General features: G+C 44.3%; 1 protein-coding gene across 2 annotated transcripts; it reads right to left on the bottom strand.

Annotated features, from left to right (window-relative positions):
• Positions 1 to 1,902: 1,902 nt before the first annotated feature.
• On the bottom strand, positions 1,903 to 20,509 carry NUP50 (nucleoporin 50). Of its 2 annotated transcripts, XM_082635673.1 has the most exons (8): positions 20,173 to 20,509; positions 14,772 to 14,850; positions 12,727 to 12,810; positions 9,030 to 9,216; positions 7,339 to 8,004; positions 5,248 to 5,329; positions 3,742 to 3,860; positions 1,903 to 2,737 (listed from the first exon to the last, which is right to left on the bottom strand). In XM_082635673.1, exons 2-8 carry the CDS (start codon positions 14,838 to 14,840, stop codon positions 2,535 to 2,537), a joined length of 1,410 nt encoding a protein of 469 aa, XP_082491799.1. In that variant the 5' UTR covers positions 14,841 to 14,850; positions 20,173 to 20,509; the 3' UTR covers positions 1,903 to 2,534. The 2 variants fall into 2 exon arrangements, with proteins under 2 accessions (XP_082491799.1, XP_082491798.1); XM_082635672.1 differs by lacking the exon at positions 12,727 to 12,810 and having other exon boundaries at positions 20,173 to 20,302.
• Positions 20,510 to 20,703: the final 194 nt, after the last annotated feature.

Below are 20,703 nucleotides of genomic sequence, written 5' to 3'. Positions count from 1 at the left end.
TGTTTTGCTTAACGGGAATGCTCAGAAGGAGATGAACAAACAGCGGTTTAAAAACAAAAAGGTCACTGGGATACTCAGTGTTTGTCAAGAGATAACACAATCTGATTTAGAATTAAAGATATATACACCCTTTAGGCCACACTTATGACACACTCCTCCTAGATTCTCAAACTAAAGACAAAAATTTTAGTCCACGTTAAACATTTTAAAGCTTAATTTCTAATAATTTGCTAAAAATAAATCTAAACCCACAGGGCAGAACTGAGGTGTTATACACAGTGGGGATGAAAAGGCAAGCCCTCCAGGGGCCAAGGAGCCCCTCCCCCAGTAACAATACGCGGACTTAGAGTTTACAGTGAAATCCACATACGTGTATTAGGCTCTCTTACACTAATACATAATTAAAGTGGAGACTGGCAGGTTCCTAAAGTGTAAGAGCGATTTTAAGAAAATACCACATTTTGACTTACGGTGGACACATCACATTTCCCCCTGTAATCTTCACTTTAACAGTACAGTCTTAGCAAGAACTTGCTGGGAATGTTAGGAAAAAGAAAGCCACACATATCCAGTAATTTAAAAAGACAAACTATTTTTACCCAGGGGTGGGGGGGTGGATGGGGGTGTGAAGAGTTAATCCAATCATGACTTTCATGCCATTTCTGGTGAACATTCCACATCGCATGCAAAAGCAAGCAGAAGGATGCACTGAAGAGTCCCCGAAGAGCTCTGTGAGCCTTACTTTCTGGTGGGACCCAGGAGCATGCGCAGCTAAGCTGTGACCTGCTGAGGTTTGTCCCCCTTATTTCCTCAGCCTGTTAGCAGCTGGATAACCCTAAGGTCAACAGGGCAGGGCCAGGGTTACTTTAACAGCATCCACCACCTGTTGACTGAACTCATGAACACTCCCAGTTGTAAAAAGGAAGAGCAAGGTGACCGCCCCTCCCCCCCTCACGCCACACCTGGATCGATGCCACCCAGGCCCAACAGAGCGAGCGCCTCCCTCTGCAAGTGTCCGGACGAGGTCACACACTGGGCAGAATCCTCCCAATGGCTGGCGAGCCGCAGGGCAGGCAGCGTGAGACACTGGCGTGACTACCTGACCTCTGGTGCTTAAGAGGGACACATCGCAAAATGGATTCCCCGCCTCCTGTACCTCTAAAAGTTAAAGCTTTTTTTCTTTTTAAATAAAAGCAGCTGTAGTATCTACACTGATTTTGACTTTTTTTAAAGTCAGAGACATCATGTGCTGAAGATCAGAATATACGAGTGTGAGCCCTCAGGCACAGACCCTGAGCCTTTTAACAAGATCATCTGGTACCAGCATTAAGTGATTCATGAGGAATGACTGAAAGTGGACATTTAGAACATTAAACTTTACCTCCAGTTCATATGACCAGAGTCTTCAAAGAACCCTAGTGTTAGTTACCTGACAGCTATGGAGAAGTGACGTGGGTATTCGTGTGCACACCCATGGCTCCCCTTCCAAATGGACATACTGAATATCTTACTTTTTAAAAAGTAAATGGAAATTTCAGTATCAAATGCAGAATACACTGCTGTCTAAAAGTTAAAGGCAACATTTACACACACAATTTTCTCTTCCATTTCCTTATTGCATGTTTCCTGGTTAGTTCACATGGCTCCTGTGTAATAAAACTCCTATGATTTAGTAAGTTTAGGTTTTAGATCCATAGGGTTCACCATGGTACAAATAACCAAGAGCATATTCTCTTCCTTTTGTTGTATGGTTTAACCCTTACTTTTCTATAAGGGTCTACAAACTACCAATTTGTGCTTTTAAATCTCATTCCTGGCAATCCCCCCCCATCCCATTTGTCTCTAGGGGGACACAGAAGTAAGAGCACCTCATGAATAAACCTACAAAACCAAAGAACAAGCTACTCATTTCCTTTTAAAATGAAACAGCAGTTCCAGAATCACAGTAAAGCAGCCGATGGGGTTAAAGGCCAGCATCCACACAGAAAAAGCTGAAGGCAAACATTCAGTGCTCACATTTCAGCTGTAAAATAACACAATAAAGCAAAGAAGAAACATCTCTGCCACAGCACGGCAGCACGGTTCACATGGACACACATCAGCCAAGCCCGCCAGAAAGAAGACCGCTACAGGCAAGCTCCCTTCTGGACACACCGCCGTGAAAAGCCGCGCCGGTGGTGGCAGCTGACCCCAAACTCCTGGATCGGAAAAGCCTTTGGGAAATCTATAATCGATACCCTGATTTCATTCAGTCCATTAAGAAATCACCTGTGGTTAGTTTAATAAATGAACATTAAAAATCTTCCAAAAATTTCCTTTCAAATGTATTTCACACATTAGACAGTTCTTAAGAAGGGAGAATACAGTTTCTTGACACTTAACGTTAAAGGTTTTATTGGCCGTGTTAATCTTCCCCACAAAACTTATAAGTTATCTATAAGTCCTAGAATGTCAAAGTAGGAAGAGAAGAAAACTAAGTTTAGGGGGCGGTGGGGAAGCAGCAACTTGGCAACGACTCCTCAGCCGAAGTGTGTTCAGGCATCCTTTTTCTCCTGTAAAATTCTGTGCAGCTCATCTGCATCCTCGCTTGTTTTTACCCGAATTAACATGGTAACTGGGGTGGTGGCGTTCTTCTCATCAATGGGTGGGTTTGGAACGCAAACAATAAGCACATTGTTTTTCCCTGTGCGAGTACACGGCATACTGGGTGGAATCAGAACATTGAGCAGTATGTTGCCTGCATTTAAACACAGGGAAAAAATGCATCAAAATATATAAACTAAAGTTCCGTGAAACTACAGCTTTAACAGGCTAAACAATAAACACCAGAGCAACTTATACTTAATGGAGCCACAGGAATGTCCTAAGGACGGCCACAGCTCCCTGCCAGACGCCAGCATGGTGTCCCTGAGAGAGGACCGTGGGCCTCTGGCAGGACGTGGACTGGGCCTCCCTGAGGAGGACCCGCCTTCTGCGCACCTGCCCCAAGTCTCCCACAGCCATGGCAGCAGCCCTAAACCAGCAGCGCTTTAGAACACACCGTGCTTTCTTGCACTGCAGAAAAAAACACGCCAGCACGTGGAGGCTTCACTATGTCATTCGAACAGAGAATGGTCAGCAGAGAAACGGCTCTGTCAGAGGCCAGCACCGCTCACAGGGTGACAGTGATGTTGCTATGATAGTATCACAGATTAGTCAAGTCCACAGGAAAGAAGCCTCACAGAAGTTTCTTTCCAGGACACAGTCTGGTGTACTCTGCCACCACCGACCACTTCCCCTTAGACCCGCCCCGAGCCCAGCCACTACCTCTTCCTTTCAGAGGACTGTTTTAAAGGTAAAGCTGGAGGGTGGGGTAAAGGGTGGACAGCAACGAGTTAATGAATATTTGCTACATAAAAAGGATTCCTTTAAACAGTTAATTTCCCTTGAGTGTTTACTAAACCATCCGATTTACCTGTAGCTTCTTAGTCACATACCTAGCACAAAGGAAAATGAAAACCATTTCGGTTACTTCTTGGCAATAGCTTTCAATACATCCAGGTTTTCTTATACCCTACTACCCTGGTACTCGACTAAATCTATAATCAGTGAGTACAGGATGAATTTGGCCTGAACAAACTCTATTCCATTCCAAAGAACACATTAATATACTTGAAAATCTCAATGACTAAATCAGCAAAGGGCTTTTACATACTATGTGATTATGATTATTTTGTACCACCTGAAAAAAAAGATACCCACCTAAATTGGTGTCGGCCCGCACTAAAAGCTGTGTCTTCTGATTAGCTGTAGGTTTTAAATGCAGAGTGCCTACACCCTTCTCTTTAAATTCATTGTCTTTCTTGTAAAATAGTTTACACCTACAGAGAAAAATAATAGGTACGATCAGACACTCAATGACAAACAGCCAAGCATCCCACACCTCCCTGACGTGCTCCTTCGGCCCTGAGCTCAAAAGAACTGACCTGGTCCTTAAAGAAGAGGAACAAATACAGAACACACACTCTGCCACACAAACACCCCCCCACTTTCCTACTTCTTATTTTTGAATTCTCTTCAGGACTCCTTCAATTTCTGATCTCCCAAGATGTTGAAATAAGTCTGGAAAACATGCCTAAGCAAGGCCTAAAATAATGCTGTCAAATGTTTCCCCAGCCTCCTGTCACACATCTCCTTAGGTTATTAATAAACAAATCAAAACTACTGCCTGTTCCTTTGATTTACTCTGATTAGAAAAAAATCTTGGGAATTCCCTGGCGGTCCAGTGGTTAGGACTTGGCGCTTTCACTGCTATGGCCCGGGTTCAATCCCTGGTCAGGGAACTAAGATCTCACAAGCTATGCAGCGTGGCCAAAAAAAAAAAAAAAACCTTAAGTCAGGGTCATTCTTTTACATCATCTGTGTAATTAAATTTTAAAACAGGCAAAAGGAATTGCTGGTCTCTCTTAAAAGTTCTCAAAAATAAACAACATTTGGGAATCCCACAGGATTTGGTGATTCACACTACGAAAATTGCTGACTTAAGTCTGAAATGTTTGTATTAGAAAAACACATCCAGGGAAGCTTCTAAGAGGGCACAAATGTTTTTCAGTAAATATCTTTGTTAAAAAGCACTAATTTCATTGAGAGATAATTCAAAATTTCTCTTCAGCCTTCTTCTGAAATCAGCAGCTCTCATTAGACAAACAAACAAAAAACAAAAACCCCAAACCAGCTCTCATCACTGAGGGAAAGATAAAGTATTTACACATCCTTAACGGGAAGGAATGGCTGCTATGGAAAACTTTTTGGCTGTGAGAAAATCCACGAAGGTTAATGTGTCTCCAGGAAGGAATCCGAGATGCCACCTAATTTAAGAGCAGAAGTAAAACCAAACCTCAAATCAGTGACTAGGTCTTTGTAGGGGAAGGAGGAGGGGAAGAAAAGAAAGGAGAAAAAGGGAGAGAATGATGAGACTGGGGCAGGAAGATCAAAAAGAAAAGACTGTCTCTAAAGCACTTGAAAAGCAGAAAAGAGCTAAATTAACAGAAGAGAGTAGGATACGCCCAGCAGGAAATGTTTAGAGTCGGATTATTTTTAAATAAACAGGCCAAGAATTCTTCCTTGTTCCAATTCAAAGAATGGGCACAGCCTGACCCCAGGATGGGATGCCCAGTAAGTTCTGCAGGGACAATGTCACCTGCGCTCTCCAGCCAGAAGCCTCTTTCCACGTCTTTGAAAAGTGGAATTCCCGTGACTATTACTTACTTTTTGGAGTAAAAAGCATCTTCTTCTTTTACTTCAGTAACTACTACTTTGGGTGGCTCATCATTCTCTTCTTCATCTCCACCTTTTATAAAAACAACACTAATTCAGTAAGATTCAAACCAAGAGCTTGAAAACGTGACAAAAGAAGTTCATTACCTAGCACCGCCCCAACCTAAAAATTCCAGGTAAGCTGATACAGAAACTGAAACACAATCTAATCGTGCGGGGGGCGGGATAAGGAGGCACTCACTGGATTTTTGCAGAAAGACTTTGAATCAAAGTGTCCGTGCTTGTATTCAGTGAACAGGCAAACTCACACAGGAAAACAATCAGTCAACACTCACATATACTCAGATTACCCACTGGGAAATAAAAATCTCAGATGGGCTTCCAACACTTTCATCCCCAAATGCTCCTGTGACTGTAGCTGCATCACGCCAAGGAATAACCAATGAGAGCAATGACCAAAGACAATGGAGAAAATAACAACTTTACAGCACAAGTTGTCAGAGAAATTAGTCCAAAGCCAACTGTAAGCAACTTAAGCTCTGTCAGGGCCACCACGCCCCTGGACATGCTGGTACCACGGGCACCCTCCCGGGCTGAGTCCAACAGCACTTCCCTTCACTCCAGTGCCTCAACCTCAGGGGACAGCTAAGTCACTGCTGGACACAAATTACAATCCCCTTAAGGAGAAAGCAACTGCATAAAACTCACTGACTAGCGACTAAGAAAAACAGTTCTGGCGCTCAAACAATTCAGGTCACAAGCTCATTTCGATTTTAAGAAGGCACTCCTGAGTTAGGCCCTCCAGCGTGGGTACCGGGCATCTGTTATTTTAACAAGCTCTCCAAGTGTGCGTAAGACGTGTTAACCGCGAGATAAGGAATAAGTGCTTTATGGAGGGGCATCCTGCTGAGATGGAGACTTAATTCAAACTCGACATCCCTTCCACAACCAGCAGAGTCCCTGTGACTATGACAGACTCTCCCTCTGTCGTATTTAGGGCAGAGAAGAAGAGGGGAGCTCTTTATTCTATGCTTTGCCCTGGAGGGCCCTTGCCTGAGGATACAGGTGAGGAGGGCAAGGCAACATAAGGAGAGTTTCCCTCCAGGTAGAAAAACATAGTATTTAACGGCCCACTGGCAATTGCAGTTTTCCTTCTCAAGGATCAATATGCTGATGCCTGAGAGATGTACTTTTTTTTTTTTTTTTTTGCAGTACGCGGACCTCTCACTGTTGTGGCCTCTCCCGTCGCGGAGCACAGGCTCCGGACGTGCAGGCTCAGCGACCATGGCTCACGGGCCCAGCCGCTCCGCGGCATGTGGGATCTTCCCGGACCGGGGCACGAACCCGTGTCCCCTGCATCAGCAGGCGGACTCTCAACCACTGTGCCACCAGGGAAGCCCAGAGACGTAGTTTTAACTGCTTATAAGTAAGAGCCTACATACACACAGTTTGTTCACCACCACCAGGTGGTGAAGAGGGATTATGATACAACCCCTCTTTCCAGGGAGCTTCTTGAACCACGTAGGGAGCGGAGGGGCGGGGATTAAGGCCTGGTTTGGGGCACTAACACGACACACCACAGAAACTTCTAGAAAGGTGGCCGCAGTCCAGGCACATCTCGGGAAAACCCTGTCAATTTTTTCCCCCACAGCTATGAAGTCTACCTTTTTTACAGTAGAGTATGGTTTTGCCTTGTGAATTTATTTATAAGCAAATCTCTTAAAAACAAACAATTCAGTGAACGTCCATCATGAATTTTTCAATAAACTACAATTTTTTAAAATGGAAAGCCAAGTATTTGATAATTTTCAAAGTCACTGTGCCAGGTGTTTTTATATTATTTTTATTTTTATACTCTTAATCCTTAAAATAACCCTACCAAATCAGTCTTACTCCATTTCACGAATAAGGAGACAGACTCAAAGGAGTTAATCGACTCTGTCCGGGATCACACTCACGTCGAGGAAATGATGGAGTTGTGACGTGAATCCAGATCCACCTCGTGCACAAGGCTACGCTTTTCCCACCAAATACAGAACTCCCACAAATCTAGAAGACTTCCAGGGCTGACTTTGTGTTTACCTTTGCAGTCGTTGCCGCCACCTTCTGCTCGGCTCTCCAACGTTTTAGGGGAAAATGGTGAAGAAACTGGTTTACTCTGGGTAATATCTTTGCCAAATAAACTGGCGTTTCCAGAAGAAAATGAAAATCCAGTCAAGGGGCCAGAGTTTAAGGAGCCCAAAACAGAACTATCAATTTTCTTGCCGAAATTAAATGAGGCACTTGTTGCTCCTAGTGACGGGTCCTTGCTCTTTTCAGACACAGCCTCCACCTTCTTTTCAGATGTATCCTCAGTTTTGTCACCATGAAACAAAAATGTTGACTCTTGCTGTAATTCTGTTGAGCCAAACAGGGAAGGAGGCTGTGTTTCAACTGAGATTTTGTGGGTTTCACCTTCAGAATTACTGCTGCCACTGTGCCCATGCTGCTGTTCGATGCTTGCTAAGTATTTCTCATAGTCTTTAAAGATAGGTGTCAGATCACAGAGCGGGTTTGTATTCACGTGCTTCACAATCCAATCCCGAACGGAGCAGTTTAAGGCCGCCAACTGCTTATGATAGGCATTTGTGTGGCGGGCGGCACTGGAGGTGAGGCCAGAGGAGGCGGACTGCTGACTGTCGCCATTAGTTCTGGGATTTGAAATCTTTTTATCGACCAAGAAGGTAGGGCCATTTACAGCAACAGACCCTAAAGGAAATTACAGTTTTAAGAATTTATTCAGAAGCTGATTTAATTAAGTCATCTTGATTTTCATACCACTCTGTCTTCGTATTTTGTGCTTTTACTGTATCCCATTTTTGTGACAGTTCAAGAAGTATGTGCACATATAGTATCTGGAAACTAGTTATTACAAAAATCAAATCAAACATTATATATATGAATATATCTACTTTTTACATGCTTGCATTAAACCGCTATAATTTTAAAATAATCTCTTCCTTCAAAAGGATGGCTTTTTTACCTAAAACTGTCAAAGTACTATGTTAGTATAAAACTTAATCCCCAAGGTTGTAGGGAGGAACATATATTAATGCAGTTAAAATCTTATAGAAAGTACTTACCTTAATCACACTAAACATTCTGCCTAATTTAAATGAAACAGTATATACTCTTAGAATAACTAGCTAAGTATAATCCAACGAGTCAGGATCATTTCTAAGAACCAAAGATTTTAACCCATGATCCCATTCTCTGTTGTTAATCCCAAGATTTCTTGACCAATTCCCTCAAAACAGGATTAGGCAATCAACATGTCCTGGGCAAAATAAATCTAGACTGGGAACAGTAAGGTATGTGGCACAAAGGAAATTCTTGGTACGTGTATAATGAATGAGGGGGTGGGATGGGAGGCCTTTACAGAGGGTCCGCTAAGAGCTTCTTTTTCTCCTTTGCCCCTTAGGTTGATTCTGAGGTCATTCTCATTTTGCAGTTGAAGATTTGGAGGCTCAAAGGTTAAGGAACTTCACCGAGGTCACACAGAGCTGGTAACTGGCAGAACTAAGAACAGAACCCAGGTCTATTTTGGCCTGTGCTCTACTCACTTACTCTGTAAAGAGCCAAAAGCTCCCTAATTTCCATCCCTTTCACCATTACCCTGTTTTTGCTCATATAGCCTCAGGACTCAGAGAAAGTACAAGAAAAACATCTTTGAAAGTTATTTGCCATAGATCATCTTTACACAGATGTGACTCGGGGGAGAAGAACCTACTCACCAAAGGTGGCCTTGGTCTCGGTCGCTGTCCTCGCACTGGAGAAGGGAGGGGCACTAGTTATGCTGTTTCCGTTTGACAGTCCTTCCAAAGTCTTCCCTCCAGCGCCATTACCAAATCCAGAAAACCCCCCTCCTCCAGAAGGTACAACCAAACCTTTAAAATCTTTAAAGGCCCCTCCACCATCAGACTGAAATATAAAGAAAGAGCACACACGAGATAACTCTACTTTTTTGTCTCCAAATAAGCAAGTGAATAACAGTACTATCTTGGCTAAATAGTACCTAGAATCCTTATGCAACCAGCATTAAAGGAAACTGCCAGCACAAGCAGAAACAGAACATGGATTTTACTCATGACAGCTTTGCAACCCGGAGCTGCCTTCCTAAAACAGGAAGGATAGATGTGATTTACAGTGAAATAATTTTTAAAAATATATTTAGGATATAAAAGGTTAAAAAGACTAATTCAAATAAATTCACGGACTCACCACCGAGGCACAGAACTGTAACTAAAAACACATTCTCAACACAACTAAACCCCAAATGAAAGATTCTTCATATACTACTCAAAGACCCTTTGCCTAAGGAAGTTGTAGAAACATCAAGTGAGGTTAACTAAAAGTACTCTACCCACTACTTATAATTTCCTAAGAACTTTTGTTGCTTACGGCCTGCTTTCAGTATACAGAAACTTGCAAAGTTGACTGAGTCCCAATTCTAGATTTTCCGTGAGTTGAGAAATCCAGAGGCAACGTTTTATTTCCAAGGTTTTCTCTGCTTTCTTTAGCAAGGTCTTTCTCGTAGACCCTTCCTGCTGTTGGTGGCTCTCTCCCGTCTCTAACCCAAGATGCTCTGGAAATGTTTGGCATGCCTTATGAAATTCTAATGCTGCTCTCTGCCCCTGGGCTGTGGTCTGCACTGTTTCTGCCTCTTCACTGTCACTTGTCCACAGCTGGCCCGTCCCTCCTTGAGCCTGTCTCCCCTAGGCATCTCGTTCTTCATCATGAGCTTGCACTCAGGCCTCTTCTCATTTCCCCTGGCTTCAACCTCCTTGATGGGGAAATTTCTCAGAGCTGCACCCACCTCTCACGCCACTTCCTGTTCTGAGTGGCCAATCAGTACACCTAGTGGTCTCCTAGAGAACTCCACTTGGATGTACCACAGGCCCTTGAAATACATTTTTCTTTTCTTTTTTTTTTTTTTTAAGAGATGTTAATGGCAGCCCAGATGGCAGGACAGTTTAGGGGAGAATGGATACACAGATGTGGGGTGAGTCGCTTTGCTGTGCACCTGAAACTGTCACAATATTGTTAATTCACTATACCCCAATATAAAATAAAAAATTAAAAAAAAAGAGGGATGTGCAATTTATTTGTTTATTTTTTTGGCCACACCTGGAGGCGTGTGGGATCTTAGTTCCCCGACCAGGGCTCGAACCTGCACCCCCTGCATTGAGAGGCAGAGTCTTAACCACCAGACTGCCAGGGAAGTCCCGAAATACATTTCTAAAACAAAATCGATCACCTCCTCCCTAATGAAGCTGTCCCTCCCCCGGTATCTTCTTCATGAAAGAGCCACCAAATATAACTTGGCTGAACACCTACATCCAGCCAGTCACCAGTCTTAAGAATGAAATCAGGCCAGAAAAGAACTCGGAATAAAGAAAAATTGAACAGAGCCACCACAGAACGTGCAGTTCTGTAGGTTTTTTCCGAGGATGCCACCCAAGATGTTCAAACCAGCCTCTCCTGCCTGACAACAGATGTCCAGGTCACCAAGACAGAGCTCACGTGTCTGGAATTTATTTGAGGGATGAGGACTGTACTGGGGAAGTTATTAAACATGGAGTGACGGCTGAATACTGACCATGTGACTTCAGTTCACAAGTTATAACTCATCTTTTATCCTTTGGAACACAGGAATGAAACATTTTAATATACCATATTATACTAGAAGGAAAAACAAAATGGGAAACGCTTCTATTATTCTCAAAGGTATCAGCCTACCCAGAGCTCGGTCCTAGGGAGCAGGTAAGACTCTGAGAATATCTTACATTTTCCTCTCTTACTTCCAACACCCTCTTCCTTGCTTTCCTATTGCTACTCTTTTCCCTCTTCCTACTGTCACTCAACTCAAATTTGTCTACATCTATATCTTATTTCTGCAATTGGATAAGTTCCCTTTAAGGTACAGATCTCTTATTTACTTACTTACTTATTTATTTTTTCTTAATATAAATTTATTTATTTTATTTTATTTATTTTTGGCTGAGTTGGGTCTTTGTTGCTGCGCATGGGCTTCCTTTAGTTGTGGCGAGCGGGGGCTACTCTTCGTTGCAGTGTGCGGGCTTCTCATTGTGGTGGCTTCTCTTGTTGTGGAGCACGGGCTCTAGGAGTGTGGGCTTCAGTAGTTGTGGCATGGGGACTCAGTGGTTGTGGCTCGTGGTCTCTAGAGCGCAGGCTCGGTAGTTGTGGTGCATGGGCTTAGCTGCTCTGTGGCATGTGGGATCTTCCCGGCCCAGGGCTGGAACCCATGTCTCCTGCACTGGCAGGCGGATTCTTAACCACTGTGCCACCAGGGAAGTCCCAGATCTCGTATTTATTATCTTTTTGTATCTCCCATGGTCTACACCAAGGAATTTTCACAAGTGCACTAGGCATTTAAAAAAGCATTTATTAACAACCCAATCAAAAAATGGGCATAAGATCTAAACAGATATTTCCCCAAAGAAGATATACAGATGGCCAACAGGCACATAAAAAAATGTTCAACATTGCTAATTATTAGAGAAATGCACATCAAAACTATCAATACAATGAGGTATCACCTCACGCCGGTCAGAATGGCCACCATCAAAAAGTCTACAAGTAATAAATGTTGGAGAGTGTGGAGAAAAAGGAACCCTCCTAAACTGTTGTCGGGAATGTAAATTTGTGCAGCCACTATGGCGAACAGTATGGAGGTTACTTAAAAAAACTAAAAACTACCATACAATCCCACTCCTCGGCACATATCCAGACAAAACTATTGATATAATTTGAAAAGATATTTGTACCCTAATGTTCACTGCAGCACTATTTACAAGAGTCAAGACAGGGAAGCAACCCTAATGTCCACTGACAGATGACTGGATAAAAATGTGGTATATATATACACAATGGAATGTTACTCAGCCGTAAAAGAAAATGAAATAATGCCATTTGCAGCGACATGGATGGACCTAGAGAATATCATAGTAAGTGAAGCAAGTCAGACAGAGAAAGACAAATATGATATCGCTTATACATGGAATCTAAAAAAATGATACAAATGAACTTCCTTACAAAACAGAAATATGACTCACAGACATAGAAAACAAACTTATGGTTACACCAAAGGGGAAAGGTGAGGGGAGGGATAAATTACGAGTTTGGGATTAACATATATACAACAATACTATGTATTAAATAGATAACCAACCAAGGAATTACTGTACAGCACAGGGAATTATACTCAATATCTTGTAATAATGAATTTAACAATGAAAAACCATTATATGTATTTTTAAAAAAGACATTCTTGATAGATTACATAAGAGACAGTAATTAAAAAAAAAAACAAAAGCATTTATTGATCTGACTGCTCCCAGAGGTGGAAATATTCTACAGCTCAGAAATCGAGTTAGTGTTTAATACCAGAAGCTGTAAGAAAACACTCACTTCAAATCCAACACTTCTACGCTTTGCTCTCTTTATGGCTCTATTCTTCAAGACTTCCTCACTGGCCACCGAGAATGTTCCCACCTGCAGGAGTGTACAAATTAAACAGCAACAAGATAAGGCCAAAAAGGAGATAAAATGCTGAACAAAAAAGCTAGACCAGACAAACTGATCGAGATATCTTTTTTTTTCTTTTTTTCTTCTTTTGTGGTACGTGGGCCTCTCACTGCTGTGGCCTCTCCCGTTGCCGAGCACAGGCTCTGGGTGCGCAGGCTCAGCGGCCATGGCTCACGGGCCCAGCCGCTCCACGGCATGTGGGATCTTCCCAGACCGGGGCACGAACCCTTGTCCCCTGCATCGGCAGGCGGACTCTCAACCACTGCGCCACCAGGGAAGCCCTCTTCTGGTTTTTAAGTAACACGAATTATGGAGAGGGCACGTTAAAGTTTACGTCTAGTACCTATCCTGTGAATTCCAATGCTAGTTAGGCGAATCAGAAACCTTCCAGAAACTACAAATCCAGACTCTATCACAATTCAGAGACAAGAGCGCATATATCAAAGTTCTAAGAAGACTAAGACCATCAAAACTTTGGCGCAAAGCTGTTCATGATCAATTCTTCGAATATTTCAAACATATTCAAAGACATTACCCAGATGCCCAAATCTAATCTCTTACAACTATGGTTTTCAAAAATAAATTTTATGTTCATAATACACATTATTTCAAAGAGGAGCTTTGCCCATCTGCCCGTGACCCAGAGACCACTGAGACTGGGACTCTAAGTAACCTGCTGGAAACCTGCTGAAAATCTTTCGCTTTACTTCAACCCTTCTTTTTACCCTGGAGGAATGGCATAAAATATTTTCTGTAAAAAGTTCTCATCTATACTTATTTCAGATAATACTAAACTTAAAGAAATCTCTACACCCACAGAAGGGATCATTTGGCTATACCTGACCCAAATTAAATGTAATGTCCTTCCACACTCATTTCATTAGAATCTGTCCAAATGGAAGTTTTTTCATTCCTGAAGTATTTTAATGTCAAAACAAATCATTATATGGTAGGCCCAGAATGTAACTGTGCCTAAAACCTGGAAAGAACTAAAGTTACCAAAGACTTGCTTAAAAAGTACCAAGTCAGTCAGAATTGTTAAAAGCTCTGTTAAAAGCCCATACTTGTGATTTTGGTTTCCCCAAACATACCAGTACACATATTTGTAAAGGAAAAAATATTAATATTAGAAAACAGATTGCGAAAGAAGGAAAACAGCAGTCTAAGAATTATCTTGGAAACACTTTTGCAGACTCTTTAAAATATACATCTATTTTTTAACCTAGCACACTTCTACTAACTTGAAAGGCTAACTTGGTGCAGATTTCCTTAGTGAACTGGCCTGGGAATATCAAATGGCTGATGAGGCACTTTAGAAATGCAGCTGTGTTCTATTCTTTGTAAGATAAAAATTAAAAGATTTCCTCAGGGAAGACCATTTTTATTTTGTTAGGAAAGAAACTAGGCCATCTAAATTCTATTCCTATTAACGCAGTTGTTGCGGGGTGGGCGGTGTCTTAAGTATATGAAATAAAATGGGCCTCCAAGAAGCATTACAGTAACGGAGGCGACCTCAATCTTCTAAAATCTAAAACTGTGAGCGTGGCAGACCAAGACAGTGGTGGTGAACCACTTTTCAAGTTTGAGTGCTGGCACTGTGCTAAGTTTATGACTAGATCATTCACTCACCCTTCAATGTGGGCTAAAACCATGGGCTTAGAATGCTCCAATGAAATGCTCCATGAAATTCAGGAGGAAGGTGCTTCCACAAAGGAGCAGAGCATTTAGGGAAGAGTTGCTAATGGAGAAGCACACCCAAATGTAATCAATTTCTAGACTAAGTACAGATCATAAGAAACCATACTATTTCCCGTTCTGGATGTTCTTAAAAAGGCCTTTTAATTTTACCAGAGTCTTCATGAGGAATCCCAAAAAGAATTTAAATTTGGAAGTAGAAGGAAATCATTCTTAGGGAAATTATTTCTTACCTCTTCTGCTTCATCTTCTTGATCCCAATTCCTATCCGTCAATTCCTTCTCGGCAATTCTTTTGGCCATTTTTTCGAACCTAAAAGCAAAAAGACTAGAAGTAATAAGTTTACTTTTCTAGAATATGTTTTAAATCTTACAAAGAATTTTAAAAATTCACTCTAGCATGAAATGAGATAAAAACATTCCTGGGGCCTCCCTGGTGGCGCAGTGGTTGAGAGTCCGCCTGCCGATGCAGGGGATACGGGTTCGTGCCCCGGTCTGGGAGGATCCCATATGCCACGGAGCGGCTGGGCCCGTGAGCCATGGCCGCTGGGCCTGCGCATCCGGAGCCTGTGCTCCGCAACGGGGGAGGCCACAACAGTGAGAGGCCCGCATACCGCAAAAAAAAAACAAAAAACAAAAAACAAAAACAACAAAACATTCCTGATACCAGTGGGCGCTGCTTTAATGAGAACTCTGCAGCACTGTGGGGCTCCTAGGGTCATGAATCAAATAAAGATTACTGGAGGAGGCAGTGAGGTCCTCTAAGGCACAGCGAACAATATACTAAATCAACTGCATTTGAACAAATTACAATGAGGGCTTCCCTGGTGGCGCAGTGGTTGAGAGTCCACCTGCCGATGCAGGGGACACGGGTTCGTGCCCCGGTCCAGGAGGATCCCACATGCCGCAGAGCGGCTGGGCCCGTGAGCCATGGCCGCTGAGCCTGCGCATCCGGAGCCTGGGCTCCGCAACAGGAGGGGCCACAAGAGTGAGAGGCCCGCGTACCGCAAAAAAAAAAAGAAAGAAAAAAAAATTACAATGAAACACTGATTTTTAAAAATCAGAAATCTAAAGAACTGAATAATAATCAACAAATACTTAACTAACTTATTCCATGCAACTTATACTTACACAGAGTCTTGCTACAGGCAAGACTTTTTTTTCTTTTTTTTCTTTTTTTTTTGCGGTATGCGGGCCTCTCACTGTTGTGGCCCCTCCCATTGCAGAGCACAGGCTCCGGACGCGCAGGTTCAGCAGCCATGGCTCACGGGCCCAGCAGCTCTACGGCATGCGGGATCTTCCCGGACCGGGGCACGAACCCGTGTCCCCTGCATCGGCAGGCGGACTCTCAACCACTGCGCCACCAGGGAAGCCCCAGGCAAGATATTTTTAATGTTTAAAATTCTCTTAAGGATGATAAAGTACAACCTTAGTTAAGAATTTGAATAAGGTATTGGAAATACCTTCCCAACATGAGTACAGATGGTCCCTGACTTACAATGGTTCGCCTTGCAAGTTTTCAAGTTTACAATGGTGTGAAAGCAATACACATTGAGTAGAAACCTTCTTTCAGATTTTGATCTTTTCTCAGGCTAACAAGAGGCGGTATGATATTCTCTTGTGATGCTGGCCAGAGGCAGCAAGCCACAGCTTCCAGTCAGCCAGCCAAGCCATCACAATCGATATACTTACAACCATTCTGTACCCATACAGCCATTCTGTTTTTCATTTTCTGTACACTATTCAATAAATTACATGAGATATTCAACACTACTATAAAATAGTCTTTGTGTTAGATGATTTTGCCCAACTGTAGGCTAATGTAAGTGTTCTGAGCACATTTAAGGTAGGCTGAGCTATGATGTTCGGTAGGGTAGGTGTATTAAATGCATTTTTTTTTTTTTTTTTTTTTTTGGGCGGTACGCAGGCCTCTCACGTTGCGGAGCACAGGCTCCGGCCGCACAGGCTCAGCAGCCATGGCTCACGGACCCGGCCACTCTGCGGCATGTGGGATCCTCCCAGACCGGGGCACGAACCCGTGTCCCCTGCATCGGCAGGCGGACTCTCAACCACTGCGCCACCAGGGAAGCCCTGCATTTTCGACTTAACAGTATTTTCATCTTACCATGGGTGTATTGTGACGTAACCCCAACATATGTTGAGGAAGATCTCTATTCATTTTTAGGCTACAGACAAGTTGATAGTAATCTATTTCCCAAGACTGAACGTTTCATTACCCCAAATTGCATATTTCTAAGCTAGGACACCATTTAAAAGTTCAAAATATGATTAATATGGATGTGTTAACATTCCTAGAATTTTTAACTCTTCAAAAATAAGCCAACAGGGCTTCCCTGGTGGCGCAGTGGTTAAGAATCCACCTGCCAATGCAGGAGACATGGGTTCAAGCCCTGGTCCGGGAAGATCCCACATGCCGTGGAGCAACTAAGCCCGTGCGCCACAACTACTGAGCCTGAGCTCTAGAGCCCGCGAGCCACAACTACTGAGCCCGTGTGCCACAGCTACTGAAGCCCGCGTGCCTAGAGTCCATGCTCCACAACAAGAGAAGCCACGGCAATGAGAAGCTCGCGCACCGCGATGAAGAGTAGCCCCAGCTCGCCGCAACTAGAGAAAGTCTGCGTGCAGCAACGAAGACCCAACACAGCCAAAAATAAAAATAAAATAAATTTATAACAAAAAAAAGCCATCAGCTCAACTCCTCAAAAACCATGGTGTTACGGGGAGGAATAAGAGTCAGGGATTGACGGTATTACCTCTACGAGCACTTATTCAAGGTGGGTACTTGTATCCATCCCTTAAAATTTCCAATTTATTTTGTGATCCTAAGATCATAAATCCTTTGCTATTAAAAACAGAAACAGGGGGCTTCCCTGGTGGCACAGTGGTTGAGAGTCCGCCTGCCGATGCAGGGGACGCGGGTTCGTGTCCCGGTCCGGGAGGATCCCACATGCCGCGGAGCGGCTGGGCCCGTGAGCCATGGCCGCTGGACCTGAGCGTCCGGAGCCTATCTCCGCATCGGGAGAAGCCACAGCAGTGAGAGGCCCGCGTACCGCAAAAAAAAAAAAAAAAACAGAAACAGGGCTTCCCTGGTGGTGCAGTGGTTGAGAGTCCGCCTGCTGATGCAGGGGACACGGGTTCGTGCCCCGGTCTGGGAAGATCCCACATACCGCAGAGCGGCTGGGCCCGTGAGCCATGGCCGCTGAGCCTGCGCGTCCGGAGCCTGCGCTCCGCAATGGGAGAGGCCACAACAGTGAGAGGCCCTCGTAACACACACACACACACGCACACACACACAAAAACAGGAACAATCAATGGAGAGCTCCACTGTGAGTGTTGTGCTGGATTCTTCCCTAACTGACCAGTTAAATGGAGCAAAGAACTCCATTTCCTCTGCTACTTACCTTGCCCAGGAATTTATCGACTAGTTTGGAACACTAGCCAGCGTTCCTGAAAACCAGCCTAGCTTCCTTCCTATAGTCCTTCCCCAGTCTCATTTGCCCTCAACACCACAACCCACCAGAGTAAGTTTCTAGAACCTCCTGGTCATTAAGATACAAACTTACACATCACCCATTGCATGTTAGTATCTATAAAATAAAATTCAAATGCTGGTATTCCAAAGTCCTCCAAAATCTGACCCCCTGTAGGGTAATCACATAGGGCTTTTCAGCTTTTAATACTCTTCTAATAATCTCTCAATTTTTCTTTTACAAGTGCTTTTTTCTGATTACAGAAAAAATGGTTTTAAAGTCCCAGATTCTAAAACATAAATGAGAATTAACGTAATTTTCATTCATTACCTGCAAATCCTCTTTTTTAATGCCTCCCTCCCAAACACTTGGTCAAGTTTTGCTACTAATCTTTGTCATCCAGAAAACAAACAAGGTACCCTTACACATAGATCCTTATTAAACTTGAACTGTTCAGAGGCCAGGTCTCTGTATGGATTCTTTCGGGCCATTTTCCTACTCAGTAACTAGCACCTCCCACCAGAGGGCAGAAGAGGGGAGAATCTGAAACAGTCATTTTTTGCTATCAACTATTAACTTAATAACTTAATAGGTATTAAGATTAACTGGCAAAAAGGGGTGGAGGTGAAAGTGCAAAACCTGTGATAAGCATAAAATTGTAACACCTAACTCATACCCACAACTGAAGAGACAACTGGCATACTGAAACAACCTAAATTAATGTAGCTGCTTCTTGTTCCACCCTATTTATCCCATCAATGACTAATCAGAGGGCGGGTACCTTTGTTTCACTCACTCATGTACCTCAAATCCACTCCCCCCCCCAATGGCTGATGGTCCGGCTGTTGCAGAATCAGAGATCTGGGGCACGATGTATTTGAGAAAATACTACAAAATGCTAGAATCCAGTTTTGCCATTTTGTTGCTGGAGACCTTGGGCAAATTATTTAATTTTTGTGCCTCAGTTTCTTCATTTGTAGAACAGGGAGGTGTTGTGAAATTTAAATGAGATACACAAAAAGCTTAGTGCCTGGAACAGAGGAAGGACTCAATAAATATTAAAGGAACAAGTTTGTTAGAAGCAAAGGCTACAAAATACTACTTCTCCCTAACTTAAAAGCTGTAGTGTGGAAAAAAAGAGAATTAACTTGAATTATGAGTCTGGCTTTAAAAAATACGTTACCAAATCCGTATTTTATTTCAAAGCATGATACTTCAGACAATAATCTTCTTTTTATGCCAGAAGAGAAAAAGGGAAAAAAATCCCTGTAAAGTACTTAGGCACAAAGCCTGGCACCTAGAGTCTTATGTGCTATTACTAAGAACTTAAAAAACATGTGGGCTTGTGGTTTAAAAGGCACCAAATTATGAAATGATTACTAGGTATGAAGCATGCCTTGTGATAGCAAATCGAAACTTTTGGTAATTGGAGAAAACTTTATTTGCCCGACATAGTGAAGTATGCGATCTCTACCACCTGGTGCTGCCCCACCCTTGGGGTTTAACTTCAGTCCACATCAGTTTTAAGACGGAAACAGATTTGAACATACTCGATGGTGTGATGCCCGGAGGAAAAAGGGAACATGGGGCCGAACTCCGGAGGCTGAAACGCTAAGGAAAAACGAAATCTCTAACACTGCTTCTTAATCGGACAGCCTAACGGGTGATCAGTGGCCTGAGACTGCAATAAGAAAGTGAAGCCAAACCAAGGAGGTGGTGGAAGGAGCGAAAACAAAGAGACGAGTACCGAGAGGAACCGCTAGGAAACAAACCGAGGGGGCCTCGCCAGGACGGTCCCTGCCCGCTCCGGCTCCTGCCTCCGCCAGGGCCGCAAAGGCCCTGCGCCCGGGCGGGCCTTACCCAAGTCGGACACCGCAGCTCCAACATGCCGGCCCCGAGCCCGGCTTCACAAACACGCCCGACTGCGTCGCTGCTGACACTGCGCCCCCCCTCCCCGGCTCCCCCATTACCCGCTCCCCAGGCGGGGCCCCGCACCCCGCTCCTCCCTCCCAGGGTCCCCATTCCAGGCCCGGGTCCCGCACCCGGAGCCAGGCTTCCTCCTCCCAGACCCGGGCCCCGCACCCCAGCTTCCGCGCTCGGCCCCCGCCCCTACCGCGCCGCCCGCCCGCCCGCCTGCTTCTCACCTCGCCGGCGGCAGCCGCGGCCCTCGTTGGCTTGTGGGTGCGGCGAAGCCCGGGTGCGTAGCGGCGAGCAGGTGCGAGGTCGCGGCCGCGGCGCTCGGGTCTGAAGCGGCGCCCGGTCGCTTCCGGGGCGCTGAGAGCCTCGAAGGATTCGGTGGTCGGCAAGCCCTGAGACTCAAACACCATGTCCCTCGGGGACCTCGCCTCTCTGCGTTGGGCAGTGAGGGGGAGAGCCGTCCGTTCAGCAGGAGACAGTTGGGAGAACAGCACTCCACACGCCCCACGCCGCCATTTTGTAACTCGAATCTACCCCTCACGACCAATTCGAAAAAAAGGGAGGAAAGAAACGCCCGCGTCCAGCTACTACGCAAGCGCGCCGGAGCCTTGGTTTTGCAGCTCCTCCTACGGCGGCAGCGGGGCGTCACGCGGCGCATGCGCCCAACTGCTTTGAAACGGCCGCCGGAGCGCTCCCGTCTTACGCATGCGCACGCGCATGCGCGCACTGCACGCGCCGGCATCTAGGGCAACCGGTGC

This window comes from Mesoplodon mirus, assembly GCF_964341445.2.
Source record: "Mesoplodon mirus genome assembly, chromosome: 11".
NCBI lineage: Eukaryota > Metazoa > Chordata > Mammalia > Artiodactyla > Ziphiidae > Mesoplodon > Mesoplodon mirus.
The sequence above is the reverse complement of the archived record's forward strand: the minus strand, read 5'-3'. Positions and strand labels throughout refer to the sequence as shown.